This window comes from Pleurodeles waltl, chromosome 2_2 (genome assembly GCF_031143425.1).
Source record: "Pleurodeles waltl isolate 20211129_DDA chromosome 2_2, aPleWal1.hap1.20221129, whole genome shotgun sequence".
NCBI lineage: Eukaryota > Metazoa > Chordata > Amphibia > Caudata > Salamandridae > Pleurodeles > Pleurodeles waltl.
In genome coordinates, this window is record NC_090439.1 from 593152087 (window position 1) to 593170878 (window position 18792).

Consider the following 18792-nt stretch of genomic DNA (forward strand, 5'->3'; position numbering starts at 1 on the left):
TGCGTATTTACCCATGCTAAAATACAGTTCACAAATATTTTATAGGGGTACGACAGATACCATGGGTGCACTTTTGTGACTTTCTTTAAGAATTTGGGGCCACATGTAGGTAGGTTCAGATTTGCGACCCGGAAATTGCTAGTCAGAGCGACTCGCAATTTGCGAGTCACAAATCCAAATGTAGGATGGTGTCACTGACACCATCTGTGATTCGCAAGGGCTTCGCAAATGCCCACCTCATGAATAATCATGAGGTGGGTCGCAATTTGCCACCCCCTTGCAAATGGCGGCCCTCACAGGGATGGTGGCCTGCTGGAGACAGCAGACCACCATGTTGGTGACTGCTTTTCAATAAAGCAGTTTTTTTTTTTTTTTTTTTGTAATGCAGCCCGTTTTCCTTAAAGGAAAACGAGATGCATTACAAAAACGAAAAATGAAACGTTTTCGTTTCATTTTTTCAGAGCAGGCAGTGGTCCACAGGACCCACTGCCTGCTCTGAAAAAATGTTTACAGTGACATTCATGACATTCACAATGGGGAAGGGGTCCCGCCCTTTTGCGAAAGTGTTAGCACCCATTTGAAATGGGTGCAAACTGTGAATGGTTTGCGCCACGGTCACAAATGAATCCTACTTTGCACTGCGAGTCGCAATTAGGAAGGGAACACACCTTCCTAATTGCGAGTCGCAAACCTGTTTTGCGATTCAGTAACCAGGTTACCGAATTGCAAAACTGGGTTTCTGTTTCGCAGTGTGCTTTTTGCACGTCACAAACAGAGAAAGTCGCTGTTTGCGACATGCAAAAAGCTACCTACATGTTGGTCTTGGTCCCTAATTAGGTCTGGTGTTAACAAAGACATTTTGTTTTTATTAAACTTCTATATCTCTCTCTTTCGGCTGGCTTTACTGTGAGTGATCGCATTCTGCTCTTCCACAAGGAGCATATTGGCACACAAAGTAGTTTTGTTCAGTGTCGGGAACTACAGTGGCAATCAGTGACGTAACGAAACTGGAGGGTGCCCCTTTGCAAAGAACATGGAGGAGCCCCCTCTCCAGACTCACTCAGGGCAGGTGCTGTGCTGAAGGGGCCCCCTGGAGGGCAGCTGCGGGGCCTTTGTTATGCCACTGGTGGCAACGTGTGCTTTTAGAGTTCAAAAACGTTTTTTTTCTTTTTTTTGACAGTGTTTGTTACAATGTTGAGGGCCTGGTAGCTCCCACAACAATGAAGTGTTACAAAAGCCATGTCAAAACAAGACACGCATTGATGAAACTAAAAGACTTATGAAAATATGTCAGATCAGTTGGCTTTGCCAGTGTTTGTTTATTTTCATGCTTCCCATTATCGTGTTGAAAATGGTTACACTGATTTTCCATTAGAAATATTTTTGGGAAATACTAGCATGCATCAACACATTTTACTAAATGACACTTCATTTGCATCTAATCAGAGAGCATTCTGGGAGCATTATACTTAGCCTCACAGCCTAAACATTTCAAACATGTGTATACATTTTTTTTTTTTGTACTGGAACCAACGTCAGTAGTGAAGTGTGACCTTAAAACATTTATTTACAGCACTCACCCTAATAATGACGGCTTTGAAATAATGAACCATAAATACAAGTTCGAACAGCATTATCTTTTGGAAACATATTACCTAAACTGCAGAGAGTTCCACTCTCTGTAAACAGGCAGCCAAAGGGGTTGTGCTGCAGAGGGTTGGGCCTACTTGTCCCAAGGACAGAGTAAACATAATAACTTGTTGCACTTGACCCCAAACAAGATGTCCCGGGCGTCGGGCTATAGGAATTCCACATCCCTGGGATAAAGCAGGAACACTTTGAGCTATAGATTCAGGCTTTGAGTACTTTGTAGCTCTTTTCATGATTTGATAAGATATTGTATTAGGTTTGACTGTTCTGGAACATTTGGACCATGTTTGTATGTTTTTTTTTTTTAGAAGTCTGGTTTGTGGTGTTATCTCTAACACCGGACATGATCTGAGTAGTCGTTCAAACACATTTGTTTATTTGTGTCATATTGTAGTTGCTGAAAACCATAAACTTTAGTGAGTAATCTATTTTGAATTTGTAGTTAGTTAGGCTTTGATAATTCTTTTTATTAGAGGGGAAGGTTAAAACGCTTCATAACTTCAGGAACCTGGAAAGTGGTGCCCCACTTGAATAGCGGTCTGGATGTTAGTATGCTGTAGTGGATGCATTTGTTCCATAATGGGCAGTGCCTTGTTATCGTTAGGTCATTGGTATGCAATATACATTTAAGTGGTTTGCCCTTGGAAATTCTAATGAGTATGCTATAGGTTTTGATAATTTCCTTGGCCACTAACAATCTGAAAACAACCTAACGGTGCCTCAACACCTTTAGGTTGTTTTTAGATTGTTAGTGGAACAAAACAGAATTTGTTTCAGTGGTGCTGCCAAAGCTTCAAGTTCAGTCCTTGGATGGGCTTGACACTTGGTATTCTGCACTGTTTTAAGGGCTTTGAATAGTCTTACACATTTCAATAGAGTAGAAAGTTGGGTGTTGAGATTCAGTTTGTAGTTAAAACGTTTCTGGACATGCTTCTTGGAGAGGGCTAAGAGTTCACAGAAAGTCATAAGAGGAAGTGGAAACCTGTTGATGGAATTCTGTGCCTTGAATGTGACCATCATGTTTATGGGTTCCAGTCTCCCACCCTCTAAAACAGATTTAGTGGTATCCATCTTGTTTTTCTTTCTGAACTCATCTAGTATCCATTAGGTCCTCCAGAATAATGCCATACCAGATGCTATAGAAGGTCAAAGTTGCAACTCTTGAAACATGGTGATTTATCTTCTTGCTCTTGAAGGTTGGTCTCATTGATTTAGTTGAAGATCTTCCATCTTCTTTTACTTAAGTCCAACTGACTTGGCCTGGTCAAAGTTGTTTTACTACCGTTCCTCCTTCCCTTTCAACCTGGTGAAAAGCTTTTTGTGAACTTCTAGTGCCAAGTCAAATTCTGGGCCCTTCCTATCGCGATCAGGGAATCTTAGTTTCCTACCCCACAGTATAGGAGTGTAATGAAATTTCGGGAGCTAAGATCCTCAGCCCTGTAACCCCCCTGCTTTTGCTGCAGGGGAGGAGGGAGAGAAGGAGAACTAAAGTACTTTATGCTGGAATATATATATATACAGTATGAGTTTTCATAAATTAGATCTTAAAGATGTCTGCAATATCAGGGGTTTGCAATCACCCACTGCATTTCAAAATTGTATTAGTGTGTTGTTCCTGTGCATAACTTGAACCTTGGATTCTCCGCTTGGGTTGTCGTTGCCTAGACTCCGTGAAGCAGCCTCCTTCAAGAGCAAAGCTGATTAATTTATTTCATGTTGGTGTGCAGGAACTTACATGAAAAAAGCATTGGCAGGGAAAGTAGGTCTGGCTTGCAGATGAGTGTCTGGATGCTTCCATCATGCACTCCTCATGGGTGCAATTTAACCTGCTATCCCATCCACAGTACTTCAGCTACACAATCTTACCAATCCGTGAAGAGGCACCTCTAGTTATACGATAACGTTATTGGGTTTGATGCTAGCTTGTGAGTGATTTTGGTAGTGTGCAACAGCTAGTTTGAGTGGTGCGAGTGTGCTATCGGGGTTGGGAGGCTGCTGTTTGTGAGGGATGTAAAATGCTTCAGTAGTGTGAACAGTACTGTTGTGAGGGGTGTGAATGTACTTCCAGTAAGTAGAGTGTGACTACCAGTTGGAGAATGGTGTGAAAATGCCCCCCCTTGTGTTTTCATAAAGACTATGCATGAAGACATGCTGACTACGTATTTAACAATACCAGAGCCCTACTCTTGAAACCGTGCTGCAGCAATCGTCCCTAAGCAGAGTTATGTTCCTCCGTCTGTTCGCCTTCACAGTCTGCTTTGATTAATGAGGCTGCACATAGACTAGGGCAGGGTTACATAATGACCCAGGTAGTTAATTTAACTGTGAGGACCTTGGCTGTTTACCGTTGCCAAGCTATCCGCCACTATTCCTCTGCCCCAGCATGTTGTGTACAACTTGTTGTGTTTACCCTTAGCACCAGACACCAGTGTACAGAGTTTCCTCCTGTCTCCCATATACATATTAGTGCTGGCAGACAGCCCTTCTCAGTTTCATGGCTAGTCCTCTAACTTACATGAATAGTTGTGCAACAGTTTCTAGAAGCTGCTTTTCCTAGCTGACTTTGGTGCCAATGTACAAACCCCAAAGTCAATCCATCTAAAATGCAGGTGCAGCACAGCGCCCTTCATGCGCAGGGTGTGTATGTGGTACAGGTGCAGCTGGTTCCCCATTTACACAGTATCACTGTATTGTGCCTGTGCTGAAGAATAGATACTGGTGCATGCAGTGAAAAAGCCATACTTGCACTCTAGATAAACCAGCAAAGACACTACCCTCCTCAGCCATCGCACACTAGTGGCAGTCCAGCAGCAGTCAACACAAAAATTATCACTGGTGGACGAGGCACAGAGCACATCATAGCATTGCAGCTGTTTTTTAACCGCCACATGCCCCATCTAAGATTCCACTCATACACTGAATCATCTCATTTGGAAGTGGTGGCTAGCTTGAGAGTAGTGCATCCACACTGTGGTAGACTGTGATTGTCTGTTACTGCAGCTGTTGGAGCTTGCAGGGCACAGATGGGGGCAGTGGGAGTTGAGTAGTAGGATTGATATTTATTTTTTTCCTCTCTCCTGGGGCTCTTGCCATTAGCAGTGTACCTTCGTGGATGCTGACTGTGACATTGCATTGGCAGCTGCTTTTTCTGGTGTTTTCATTTGAACCAGAATACCAAATTGTATTCGAAATTCTCTTAGTTTTGGATTTTAGTTGTCTTTTCCCCCTATTAGATGTATATAGTATAATGTCTTGAATATAATTGAAACTCTCCCCCCCCCCCCCAAAAAAAAGGGGCCTATGGCATTTATTCCTATATTATATAGCTGTACTAATGGTTCAACTTCATCCATGAGTGGGCCATAGTAATTGACCAAATTATTTTGATTTCCTGATAGTGTAACCTTTAACCAGAGCCATCTCCAATTAGGGTCTCTAATAACCTCCTTTATGACCCAGTCAACTCTGTTACTTAAATATATTGCCACCCCTCTTACTGCCAGTTCTGATGAAGCAAATAGAGCTGCAGAGTACTGTTTTGTGGTATATACTTTGGGATTATTACTTTTTAGATGCGTTTCTTGAAAATAAATGACTTTGGGGTTAAATGATGTCAACCATTTTAGCATTGCCTTATATTTCTGCCTATTTGAGATTCCGGTTGCATTGCAGGAAATAATCTGAAGCTTCACTATATCTTTTAATTGGGCTAACTGTATGCTTTTTTCAGCTGTGCCCAGTATCTGCTACTTTGTGACAAAAACTGAATTTTCTTAACTTTTTAACACCCCCCACCACCCCCTGCATTCTGCCCCTCACTCCACCCCTGGCCCCACCCCCATCCACCCACCCCCTCCCTGGGTGCTTTGGGCTTGAGGCCCTCCCGTCTAGGGACTAACAGAGCACTCCCCTCCCTATCCCTTGACTACACCCAATGCTCCTGCCTTGACTCCACTATTCCGTTGTGCTGCCCCTCCCCTTACCCTTGATGTGGTGCCTTGTCATAGCTCCATTGACGCTGAAACAACTGGACGGCATCGTAGTCTTTCCCCATATTGGCGCTCCCCTGTTTTTACACCTGATTACCTTTCATCAATACATTCCCACTCATGCTTGCTGTGCCACAGAGCACAAGGAATATTCCCTCGATGTCACACCAAAAACGTTCCCCATTTAGTCTCCTCCACGAGCCCCCCACCCACTAGCTCACGATCCCATGCATGCAGATAGATACTGCCATAAAGATTTAATCCTCTAGTCAATGTTTTTGCTGCCTCTAGCGTATGTAATATATTAGCCCATCATTTATATAAAACTTTCAGTTTTGATTGTTGAACGAGGCTGGCTGGTACCCCTATTTTCAACAAAAAAAAATAATAATTCATGGCGCCTATGCCTGCCAATGCAGACATATCAGAGAATATTTTGAATGAGTAATCTCCCAGAATTATGAAGGCCTTCGCTTTGATGGCCAATGAAAGAATTATTTCTTTAATTCAATAGTCTCCAAAGTTGACCACTATCATCCGTGGATATTTTGCGCCTGGGACCTGGGCTGCTGGAACTCTGTGGGCACGTGTAATGGTAAGATCTGTCTTGCTATCAGCTGGCTCCGATAAAACATGCCGTTTGATCAGATCTGTAATTTAATAACCGTCTGATCCGTCTCTCTCCCTTCTGGAATCCCTGTAAACTTTAGGTTGGAGTGGTGGGAGCGTTTTTTTTTTTTTTTTTTTTTTTTGCATAGTCGACTCTGATCTGCAATTCGTTCAATTCAGCTTGATATCTGTCAATTGATGCACCCATGTGTGATCCACCATCTTCCAAATTTGATACTTGGTCGACTTCTTTAACACGAGTGCTCAATTGCTGTATGTTATTTATGAGGCTGAGCTGGACTTCTGGCTTAAGATTTGCTTCCTCCTGTGATAGATTTAAAGCCTTAAGTTCCATAAGAATCTGGAGAAGCATGGTCTCTGTTGCCGAGGAGCCTTCACCGATTTGTCCCCCTTCTACCTGCCCAGGATGCCCAGAACCAGTGCTCCTATTTTCAATACTTTTACCAGCTTCCTGGTGCCCTGCTGCGGCCCCCCATCTGAATTGAGTCTGGCGTCGGCAAATCGTTGATTGGCCAGGGAGAGATATAAGGCTCTGAGCGTTGCGGAGTGTTCGATCTATTATAAGATGAAGACTGGTGAATAGGTACTGAATTGCGTCTGGGCTGGCCCCCCTCCTTTAACCGTCCCCCTGGAAATGCTAGTTTAGGTGGTTCTTTGAGCTCTTTAGATCTGCACACGGAAAATAGCGGCTACGTCTGTTGTCCATTGCTATTTTGTTGGATGGTAGTCTGACCTTGCTCTGTCTGATCGAAAAGGCTCCGTTCTTGTGGATGGTGCTAGTTATCACTGTAGTTCTGCAAATTGCCCTCTATCCGGCTATCAGTTACCTGTTACCTGTTCATTGCACTCCGATTGCATCTTTCACTTTAGAAGTGGTTTTGAAAGGTAGAGGAGGGGAGTAATGCTTGAGAGGCGGGTTGCAGAACTGGAACGGTTAAGCCTGGACTAGAGATTTTTTTCCATTTTTAATTTTGCACCAGCTTCATGTTTTTGCCTGTTGGACGTGTCTTAGACTGGATTTCCCAGGTAATCCTTTTCATAGTATTGAATATTCCTTTTATTTTAAGGTGTAGCAGGTCCACCCCCTCTTAGCTTAGCTGCACCAGCTTTTAAATACAAAAAAAACGATTTTCAGTTAAGGGACACTTGGCGAGAAGAATATCCAGTAGCCAGTCAATATACCTGTTTTTCACACCGTTATAAAACAGCTTTGCAGATAGATTTTTTTCTAGCTTAACGTACACTGAAGGAGGTTTACTCGCACATATGGGCGAACGCTTTTTCTGACCATTTAGCACTCATGGTGACATTAGAATTAGAGGTAGCTGGTAAGGAGAGGCCCAGATGGCAGTTCGATAGATCCTTACTCAGTAATCAGGAGTGGGTCACAGGTATGAGAAAATTCATACAGGAGTTCTTTCTGTGTAATCAGAATTCTGCATCCTTGTTCAACATATGGGAAGTATTTAAAGCTAAAGCTAGGGGAGGGGTCAGATTATTTTCCTCAAAGCATCGCAGACTCGACAGCGAGAGCTTGAAATAAAACAACTTCAGATGGCTATAGATAAGGCTACAGATGATTGTACGAAAGCGGGGGGAGGCAGGAAGCTGCACGATGCAAGCTCAGTCAAACAAAAGCATTACTTTTTGAAGTAGCTAGCTCAAGGGCATACCAGCAGCAGGTTTATAAAGAAAGTCAACAAATAGGAAATTACTTGGCTTGGACCTCCTGTATAAAACATGAAAGACAGACTATACATCAAATGCAGGATCCTGAGACAAGTGTAATCGTTATTCATGAGAAGGATATTGCTCGGGTATTTATGTTGCATTATTCTAGAATTTGAGACCACTTATGTAGTTTCGCCTGACCAGATAGATCAGTATTATAAGGCAATCACGTTACCAAAGATGCTTTTAAATATTCAGAACGATATAACACAGAAGATTGCATCCTCTGAGATTAAGGGAGCTAGTCAGAAAATGCCAAGTGCAAAAGCGTCTGGTGGAGATGGTTTTCCAGTAGAGTTCTATATAATCTTCTGTGAGGAGCTAGTACCATTCCTAACAGATTTATAAAATGCAATATTTGAGGGTGTAGATGTATTCTCAACATTCAAAGAATCAACAATAGACAGTTTCTTAAAAAAAGATAAAAATCAGTTGAAGCCAGATGCATATCGCCCAATTAGCCTGCTCAACGCAGATTATAAAATCTTAACAAAGGTCTGGGCTACCAGGATTACACCAGTAGCACAAAAACTAATACATAAAGACCAAAACGGCAGACTGATGGCATCTCATACAAATTTACTAGTACAGGCAGTTGAGCATTTTTCGTTCAATACTATCCCTGCGGTAATGATAATGATAAGACGGAGAGAAAGCCTTTGATCTAGTCAACTTGGAGGCCTTGCTACACAGTCTGACCAAATTTGGCTTTCCCCTTGCAATTTACGTCGATAAGGCAGCTGTACCAGGGTGCTCGTGCCAGAAATGTTGTTAATTCAAAAATCAGAGGCACAATCTAGATTAAAAGAGGCACTAGACAGGGTTGTCCCCTTTCTCCTATACTGTTTGCCTTCTTTATCGAACCTCTGGCCTACATAAAGAGGAGCTCGAGCCAAAATGGTCGCCAGTAGCAGCTATGCCAAAAATTAAGCTCTTTGCTGACAACATCATTTTATACTTAAAACCAGATATCAACTACGTCCAGAGGGTGGTGGATAAAATTAATGAGTTTACTCAAATAGGGGGCTACAAAATTAATGAAAACTAAACAGAGGTTCTCCTATTTAGTGCAGGAACAGAGCATCTGGTTTGCAGCAGCAGGCTAATTTGTCTGAACCCATTAGGTATCTGGGAAAATGTGTAACCAAGATCTATGGTCATTTATTTAACCTTAACTATGCCAGGGCGCTTGAAAAAGTGCAAGCATGGTTCTCCCACTGACTCTGATAGGGAGAGTCTCTTTAATCAAGATGTCTATTCTCCTGCTTTTTCTTTTTTTATTTAACAATGTGCCAATAAGAATAAAAAGCTCCTATTTTCGTGAATTGGATTCTATGATATCAAGTTTTATATGGAGGGGAAAAAAAACCCACGGGTGAGGCTCGCAGTTGTCCAGCTCGATAAAAATCAAGGGGGCTTGGCGCTTCCTAATTTTTTAGTTTATTATCAGGCTGCATTGCAGGATATGCTGGCACAATATTTGGATAGCAGAGAAACCCTGGAAACATTCTTGGTCGATAGGATGGTCACAGAATCAGCAGTAAGTCTCCCTGTATTTATTAAAACCACTAAACTTTCACAAAAACGCAATATAAGTATATTTGCGATCTTAGTAAAAGAGCAGAGATTTTAAGAAAAACACATCAAATAACATCAGGTTATATATATTTGCAGCTCCAGGAGTTCAAATATGTTGACCTACGCCTTCCAGTAACAGTGATATTTCAATGGAATAACAAAGGGTTCAAAGAGATAGGGGATTTTCTGCTTAGAGGCAGATACATCTCTTGGGAGGAGCTTGCAACAAGATTGGAGAATATGGCAACAAGACTTTGAGTTTTCTCCAGATCTCCAATTTTCTTAGTACTAATATACCCATGGCAATTACCCAAGAACTCCAGATAGGGAGGGCTCTAATCAAGAATAAAGTAGTAGAGACAGTAAATTGGTACAGATTGCTAGTTGATCAATCCACCTCTGAATTAATTACAGACTTTAGGGATAATTTTCAGAACAACACAATGTGTAATTACCAGCGAAGATTGGAGAATTATTTCGGAAGTTGGGTACAAATCTTTGAGGGCAGCTAACTATAAAAGAATGTCTTTCCTCTCCAGATGGATGGCTTACTACACCCCGGAGATGATACATAAATGTTTCCATCAATTTCTGATCAATGCTTTCGCTGCCATCAGGAGGGACAAGGAAATTTGCGACATTTTATTTTTTTAACTGTCCCAAACTAATTATTTTTTTGGTTTGAGATAAACTAGGTAATAAACTACACCTCTAACTTAAGGATTGAGATAGAGCCAAGCTTAATTTAGTTCTGTTTGGAGTATCTTGGACAACACGTCAGCTAGCTAAATATCAACAATATTTCATTATGATTGTTTTTGCAGTAGCTAGATTGTTGCTATTGCAGCTATGGTGGACCCAAAATATCCCTACACTGCAGAACTGATGGGATAAGATGGTAAGAACCAAGAAATATGAGGAAACCTTCTCAAAACGTCTTGGGCGTATAAAAGGATTTACAGTTATATGGCAGTATTTAGTGGAATAGTAAGCCAAGTAAGGCAATGTAGTCAGTAGGAATATTGGGAGTGAAAGTAAAACTGGCTCATTAATATTATGTCAGCTTTACACAAAATGATTGAAATTAGGATGCCTATATATCGCGAAGTGATCAAAGGATTGTTCTGAGCGTGTTGTGGTTTTTACAAGCAAAGGAAGCATAGCAAACATTTCCAAGAAATACAAGTGATCGACCAAAATTAAAGGATTACAGGAGGATATTGTGAAGCAACCAGCTGAAGAAAATGACGTGTTATTGCTGAATTCTACCTATGTATAGTTTCTGCTCTATTTTCTGTAATACTTGTATCTGAAATGAAAATACAAATTATATTTAAAAAAAAAAAACACACAACCAGAATACCAAATGCTGTAACTGTGCAGCTAAATGATGACTTTCTTGGTCAGTCAAAGCAAGACCTGCCTTTTCATACAGTAGTTTCAGTATCTCTAGTCACTTTGATAGAATAATTATTCCCATTGTTCTTAAAGGAAGGAAGCCCCAAAATGACCAAGAGTCTGTGCAAGCTGTATTCAGGAATACTTTAAGCCATTTAATTGCCACTCCATGTCTTAAAGATCTATTCTAGGTTCCCCCTTTTTATTACCCACAGGCAAAAGTCAGAATTTGCCCCCTTTGATCTGTAATCCAGATGCTGCCTCTAATTTGTGTATGACAAACAACAGTTGTGGCTATACAAGGTACCATGTGTGGTGCACCCAATCATTAACACCCTATTCCTTCCTATCTTCTAGGAGTAGTGATACCAAAGGTGCCAGGGCAAACTGGCATGGGAAAATCCTGCCAATTTTCACTCGTTGTCCAGGGAACCCTTTAAAGGAGCTTATAGGAGTTCAGTCCAGTTTATGAACCATGGCCCAAAATCAAACTTCCTTAGTCCAGCAAATTCGTACTCCCAGTCTGCTGTAGTCGCATAGTCCTGGCCGTTTATTATATTATAGTTAATATTGGATGTACGTCATCCTTCTCAGTAGTGCTCCTGTGAGGAATAAATCAAAGCTGATCAGAATACATTAACCAAACCACTGTCCTTATTTTTTTGTTTTACACAAACAAATGCATATAGAATGTACAGCTCTGGTGGGGGTTCTTTATCAGTCTTTTGGACTAACACTATTGGAGACTCTGTCATAGGTCCTAGGAGTGTGACCTTTTCTAGGGCTTTGATGTTAACCTCTTGGAGCTTGTTGCGTTCCCCAGGTAAAGGTTGTTTTCAGTGTTGAGCGGGTCAGTGATGAGCTGTAGCTTGTATGACTTCTTGTGGCCTAGTAATATGTAATCAGTTCTTCATGTGCCATGTAGTGCTAAATAAAAGGAATATAATTTCTTGGCACACTCACTGTATCAGTTACGCAGGCCTTATCAATAACCTTCATCAATGTATCACTAATTTTTGTTCTTGATGTTTTCAAGAGAATGGCTATCATGTTTCCTGCATTGTTCAAGCATGTCCCCATCTCATATCTGCCCTGTCCTTAAACAAGGAAATGACTCTGTTACCAGATCATCAAAAAACATTATGATCTGTGTTGAGCATAAATATTCAAAAATCAAACTTCCTTACCTTCAAGCAGGCCATACATTAGCACATATCTACCATGCTTTACGGATTGTAAATGGCCTCTGGTATAGGTCACTTACGAAGACAGAAAGGCTGCCCTCTCCATTTGTTAGCCAATGCAATACACTGGTGCCTGCAAGTGCGTGTCTTGATGGAGTGCGAGTTCCCCTGTCTGCCTTCTCAAGTGTTTCATATACCATTTTGAAAAATGTTGCGGTACATTCTAAGTCAGCAACTGAGCACAATCTTGTATTCATCTTAAAGTAGATATAAATCTTTGTCCATTTGACATATATGTGATATCACCTCCAAAGATGGATCTTGTGGTCACATTGTGCCCTTCATTTTGTGCTCTCCACATTTCCATTGATTGTAGTTGTAAAAGGTATGTTTGTAATTTCTCACCCAAAGAAAGCCACCCCTTTTGTTTGGCTAGAGTTTTGTGGTGAGCTCTTCTTGGCCTGAGCATCACAATATTCTTCGAAGGCTCCACATTATTGTACATGTTTGGTAGAAGGTTCATTTGCAAGTCTTTGTATAAGTGTGTACTTTTCTCTAAACACTCAACCTTGTTGAGATGAAACGGTGCACATTTTGTTTGAGCATATTTTATATTGAAAAAGTACTCAAAAGTTGTCTAACCTTACAGCCAAAGGGAAGCAATCTGCAAGAAAATGGAGCATACTTAATCATTTGAAAGATTCTTCATTAACACAGTATAGAATTAATTGTTGTCATTACAAAATATTCTTAATATTTTAATCCGTGTTGCAAATCTAAATCTCACAGGTAGATGTACATACTAGATTCAAGAGAATCATTGGAGTTTCAAAAAGAAAGTAGGATATAAAAAACTGTATACTGAGATTGACTATTTACACTTCTGTAGGAAAATATTTTTGTTATTTAACTTCATATTTGTTTTACTTCATAGGAGTAAAAGTTCCTCGTAATTTTCGCTTGTTGGAAGAACTTGAAGAAGGCCAGAAAGGAGTAGGAGATGGTACTGTAAGCTGGGGCCTTGAAGATGATGAAGATATGACACTTACAAGGTGGACAGGCATGATTATTGGACCACCAAGGGTGAGTGTCATGACTTCCATCATTTCAGTTTTATTTTGGAAGTTTAACAGTTCTTTATTGAGGTATTTAGTGTAATGTGTTTTCAGGTCTGGAAATGGCTAAATAGAAGTGCTTTCTAGGATATATGTAATGTAATGTAAATCTGCTTGCAAAGAGGCTGATTTTGCACATGAATCTTGTTTCTGAAAATGCTCTGCATTTGTTGAAATTGTGCTTATGTTTTACTAATATGATGTGCCGATCCTTCAGGTTGTGTGTTAAGATTTATGCTCTACCTCGATCTTTTCACCCTGGGCGAGTTCTGGTGTAAAAAAAGAAAAACAGTCACACAGGAGAAATGGATGATTCAGTGGGGCTACTAGTATACCCAGTGACTGCACTGAGCATCAGTATACAGGATTTCTGATGGATACTGCAGATTCCTCACCTGTTTAATATCCCAGGTGCGAGACCAGATCCAGAAACGTCTGACACGCTGTGCCGGTAGGTAGTGCCGACTCCATTCCACCTCTGGAAGTGAGGTCTTGGTCATGTCCCTTGAGACAAATAGCAACCACCCTGGCACCCTGTTGGTCCTTTTTCCCATGCCCTTCAACATGGATCCAGAAAGGCGGACACCCCTAAAACAGTCAGGGTTCAAGCTCTGTCATACCTGTTGTAGGAAATTGGCTCTGTATATACTATCTCAAAGTAAGAGATAGTGTGCACAGAGTCCAAGGGTTCTCCTTAGAGGTAAGATAGTGGCAAAATTAGATAATTATAATGCTCTATTGTGTGGTAGTGTGGTTGAGCAGTAGGCTTATCAGAGGGCAGTGTTAAGCATTTGTTGTACACACACAGGCAATAAATGAGGAACACACACTCAAAAACTTAGTCCAGGCCAATAGTTTTTATATAGAAATATATATTTTCTTATTTATTTTTAGAACCACAAGTTCAAGATCTGAAGTAAATACATAAAATGCAAGGTACTCCACACAGGTAAGTTAGGAACTTTGAATAAAAGCAATAATATGTACAGTTTTTGTTAAAATGGCAATAAGCTATTTTAAAAGTAGACATTGCAAAAATCAACAGTTCCTGGGGGAGGTAAGTATTGGTTAGATTGTGAGGTAAGTAAGACACTTACAAGTCTCAGTTCCTGGGCATAGGCTGCCCACCGTTGGGGGTTCAGGGCAACCCCAAAGTTACCACACCAGCAGCTCAGGGCCGGTCAGGTGCCGAGGTCAAAATGGTGCCCAAAACACATAGGTGCTTATGAGAACAGGGGTGCTCCGGTTCCACTCTGGCAGCAGGTAAGTACCCGCGTCCTTGGGGGGCAGACCAAGGGGGGTTTGTAGAGCACTGGGGGGGACACACAAGTAGGCACACAAAACACACCCTCAGTGGCACAGGGGCGGCCGGGTGCAGTGTGCAAAGCAGGTGTAGGGTTTGTGATAGAAACCAATGGAGGGCCCTGAGGGTCACTCTTGCGGTGCAACCATGGCACAGGATGGCTTCTCGGGCCTGCCTCCAACTGGGCTAGGCAGAGGGTCGCCTGGTGGCCACTCCTGCGGTTCGGTTCCTTCTGGTCCTGGGGGCTGAGGGTACATGCTTGGTCTAGGCGTCGGGTCCCTTGTTACAAGCAGTCGCGGTCAGGGGTGAGCCTCTTGATTCTCTCTGCATGCGTCGCTGCACGGGTCCAGGGGGGTCATCTCGGGCTACTCACGAGGTCGCAGTCGCCTGGGAGTCCTCCCTGTGGTGTTGGTTCTCTGGATCTCAAGCCGGGGGCGTCAGGTGCAGAGTGTGAAGTCTCACGCTTCCGGCGGGAAGAGTGAGGTCTTTGAAGTTGTAGATAAGTTGCAAGTTTGTTGCTGGTTGTTTGAGCAGAGCCGCTGCTCACGGGAGTTTCTTGGTCCTGGGATTCAGGGCAGTCCTCTTAGGCTTCAGAGGTCGCTGGTCCCTGTTGGATGCATCGCTGGTTGCAGGATTTCGACTCGGGAGACAGGCTGGTAGGGCTGGGGCCAAAGCAGTTGTTGTCTTCCGTCATCTCTGCAGGCTTGTAGGTCAGCAGTCCTTCTTGTTTCAGGTTGCAGGAATCTGCTTTCCTTGGTTCTTGGGTGCCCCTAAATACTAAATTTAGGGGTGTGTTTAGGTCTGGGAGGGCAGTAGCCAAAGGCTACTGTCCTGGAGGGTGGCTACACCCTCTTTGTGCCTCGTCCCTGAGGGGAGGGGGGCACATCCCTAATCCTATTGGGGGAATCCTCCAAACGTAAGAAGGAGGATTTCTAAAGTCATGGGTCACCTCAGCTCAGGACACGTTAGGGGCTGTCCTGACTGGTGGGTGATTCCTCCTTGTTTTTCTCACTATCTCCTCCAGCCTTGCCACCAAAAGTGGGGGCAGTGGCCGGAGGAGTGGGCATCTCCACTAGCTGGGATGCCCTGGGGCACTGTAACAAAAGGGGTGAGCCTTTGAGGCTCACCGACAGGTGTTACAGTTCCTGCAGGGGGAGGTGAGAAGCACCTCCAACCAGTACAGGCTTTGTTCCTGGCCGCAGAGTGACAAAGGAACTCTCCCCATGTGGCCAGAAACTCGTCTGGTTTGTGGCAGGCTGGCAGGAACTGCTCAGCCTAACACTAGTAGTCGGATTGGTATTCAGGGGGCATCTCTAAGATGCCCTCTGGGCGCATTTTACAATAAATTTCACACTGGCATCAGTGTGCATTTATTGTGCTGAGAAGTTTGATACCAAACTTCCCAGATTTCAGTGTAGCCATTATGGAACTGTGGAGTTGGTGTTTGACAAACTCCCAGAGCAATACTCTTATGGCTACCCTGCACTTACAATGTCTAAGGTTTTGCTTAGACACTGTAGGGGCATAGTGCTCATGCACATATGCCCTCACCTGTGGTATAATGCACCCTTCCTTAGGGCTGTAAGGCCTGCTAGAGGGGTGACTTACCTATGCCACAGGCAGTGTGAGGTTGGCATGGCCCTCTGAGGGGACTGCCATGTCGACTTAGTCTTTTTCTCCCCACCAGCACACACAAGCTGTGAGGCAGTGTGCATGTGCTGAGTGAGGTGTTCCCAGGGTGGCATAAGACATGCTGCAGCCCTTAGAGACCTTCCCTGGCATCAGGGCCCTTGGTACCAGGGGTACCATTTACAAGGGACTTACCTGAGTGCCAGGGTTGTGCCAGTTGTGGAACCAAAGGTACAGTTTAGGGAAAGAACACTGGTGCCGGGGCCTGGTTAGCAGGGTCCCAGCACACTTTCAATCCTAACATGGCATCAGCAAAGGCAAAATGTCAGAGGGTAACCATGCCAAGGAGGCATTTCCTTACACCTATGACAAACAAATGTCCATCACAGAGCCTCATTATGACAGACTGTAGTGCCTAGGCTCTAGATCTTATTCTCGTTCCTTTGAACAGTGCTGCAAGATGCTCACAAAAGGTCATTAGGAACCATGAGGCTATTCATGGTCTGTGACCACAACTGGCATTCTCTGTCTCGGATAAGGTTACAATCTCGCTATTCTCCATCATCGAAGTCTTGGATGGAGGAAAAAAAAATCAATCGAAGAGTCCCCAAAACGTCACTCAAAAATGTGGAGTAAGTCTCCTCAACATACCTCATCCTCTGTTATAGTGTTTATCTTCAGAGTCTGAGTTGGTGGATTTCATCCCACACTCTTTCCCACTGCGGTGTTGGACATTTTCCAGCAGCATCTTCCTGCTTCCCACCACCAGCACAAGCAGCGCCTTTTGGCCACATTGGCCACATGGGAAGGTGTTGGTCCACGTCTGAGTTCCTGCTTGCGATTTCTCCCCTGTACTTCAGAGTTCCCTTCTTTCCATTAGGAGCTAAGTCGGAGACCAGCTGACCCTGAACTCCTCACCACTTCTGGCACAGATATCAGTGCTGGTCATTGGCAGTACTTAGGTCTGATAAACAGCGCTTTGTCGGATACCCTATCAAAAAGAAGGGCAAGGTGGTCCAAAAGAGGAATTATTCAACTGGAAAAACTTGTGCATTAAATGTTTGGACTCCCAAAGTAAGACAGAATAGCCATTTTGCCCTTTATGTACTCTAGGGCCTCTTGGTTTGACCATTTATTCAGACCCGTTTTCGAGAGATGGTACTGCTTTGCAATCTATTCAGCAGGTGAGGAATCTGCAGGTAAAAGTATCCATCAGAAGAAAAAAAAGCTGCTGGACTTCTAGAACAATCTATTCATAATGTGTTGGCTGCAGATACATATGCTATGTACACTCCTGCCCGCTAGTGTTGGGCTCGGACTTCACAAGTTGATTTTCCTTCTAGGAAGTCTTTAAGCTGGTGATATGACGTTAAGTCTCCATCTCCTCGAGGCAGTGCTCGTGTTCAACAGCTCCATTTGTTAAAATGTTTTCCACCATCTGGTTTGCACAGACTACGCTGGAGTACAGTGCAGCTTAGGTGCCCAAAAAGTTTCTTAGACGCCTAGCGGCTTAGAACAGCCTCATCAGAATCACCAACTTATCTTCGACAAGAGTAGTGAAGTTTTCCTCTTTTTCTCGGACGACATAGAATTACCGGACGCCCTCGTCAAGTCCCCTCCCTTCCAGGACCAGTCGAGAAACTTTGGTGCCAAGTATGGAGAATAGAAAGGACATACTTTCCTGTAAATGCCCTCATTGTGTGGCAAAGCACGCCTAGTCAGATGCCCACAAAGTCTGCAATCTTTGCCTCTCGCCAGAACACAAAAGACAGGATTGCGCAGCCTGCAACAGATTCAAAAATAAAAAGACACTCCACTCCAGACAGGGTCGTCTGCTAGCCCATAACATGGAGATGGCATTGGAAGCATATTGTGCCCCAGAAGAGGAACAATATCTTCACATCGAAGAGGAAGGCACGGCTCTGGCAGAGGGAGGCGCCATCTTAGCCAGTCCACACTATGTCAACTCCGATGACTAGCCAGCAAGAGGAAGTTGAGGAACCAGCCTTGTTGGTATTGGAGCCACAACATGACCTCAGTCTTTCAGGTTTGTGGCAGAGGATGAAGACTACACAAAGGGCCGTGAGTACACAAGACCAACCCCGCGCAAAAAATACCCTTTTGCGCCCCTCCCAATATTGCATAGGTGTGCCACAGCCCTCAGGTTCTGGTTGGCGCTGAGGGCGTGCCTCAGAGCATAGATCGAAAGAGTCCATACTCTATCCCGATTGGGCACCAAACCAAAGGGACAAGCATGGAGCCGATAACCAGCAGTACTCAGTCCCGAAAAAATAATTGATTTCTACACACACCCCGGCACCAACCACTGGTGCTGACAGTCAGTATGGCGTTGACACTCCTCTTACTGGAGTGAAATCTCACATGGTCTCTGAAAAAGATAGTGGAACACAGCCACACTTCGGTTTTGAAAAAGGCGGTGGCATCAACCACTATTACACCAGAACTCTGTGCTCATGCAGCTACAGAAAAGAAGAAACTATCTAAGACACTTGCCACTGATTCTGAAGGAAATGTTTTTGAAAACCTTCAGGAAATTATGAAGAAAAAGTAGTTTACTGGCAAGG

At 43.2% G+C, this 18792-nt stretch overlaps 1 protein-coding gene across 2 annotated transcripts in view; it reads left to right on the top strand.

Annotated features, from left to right (window-relative positions):
- UBE2V2 (ubiquitin conjugating enzyme E2 V2) overlaps positions 1-18792 on the top strand; it is a 148985-nt gene that overhangs the window by 32100 nt on the left and 98093 nt on the right. For both annotated transcript variants that reach the window (XM_069220137.1, XM_069220138.1), the window contains exon 2: positions 13095-13243. In XM_069220137.1, the coding sequence (XP_069076238.1) occupies positions 13095-13243 (149 nt within the window). The remainder of the gene's footprint in view (positions 1-13094; positions 13244-18792) is intronic.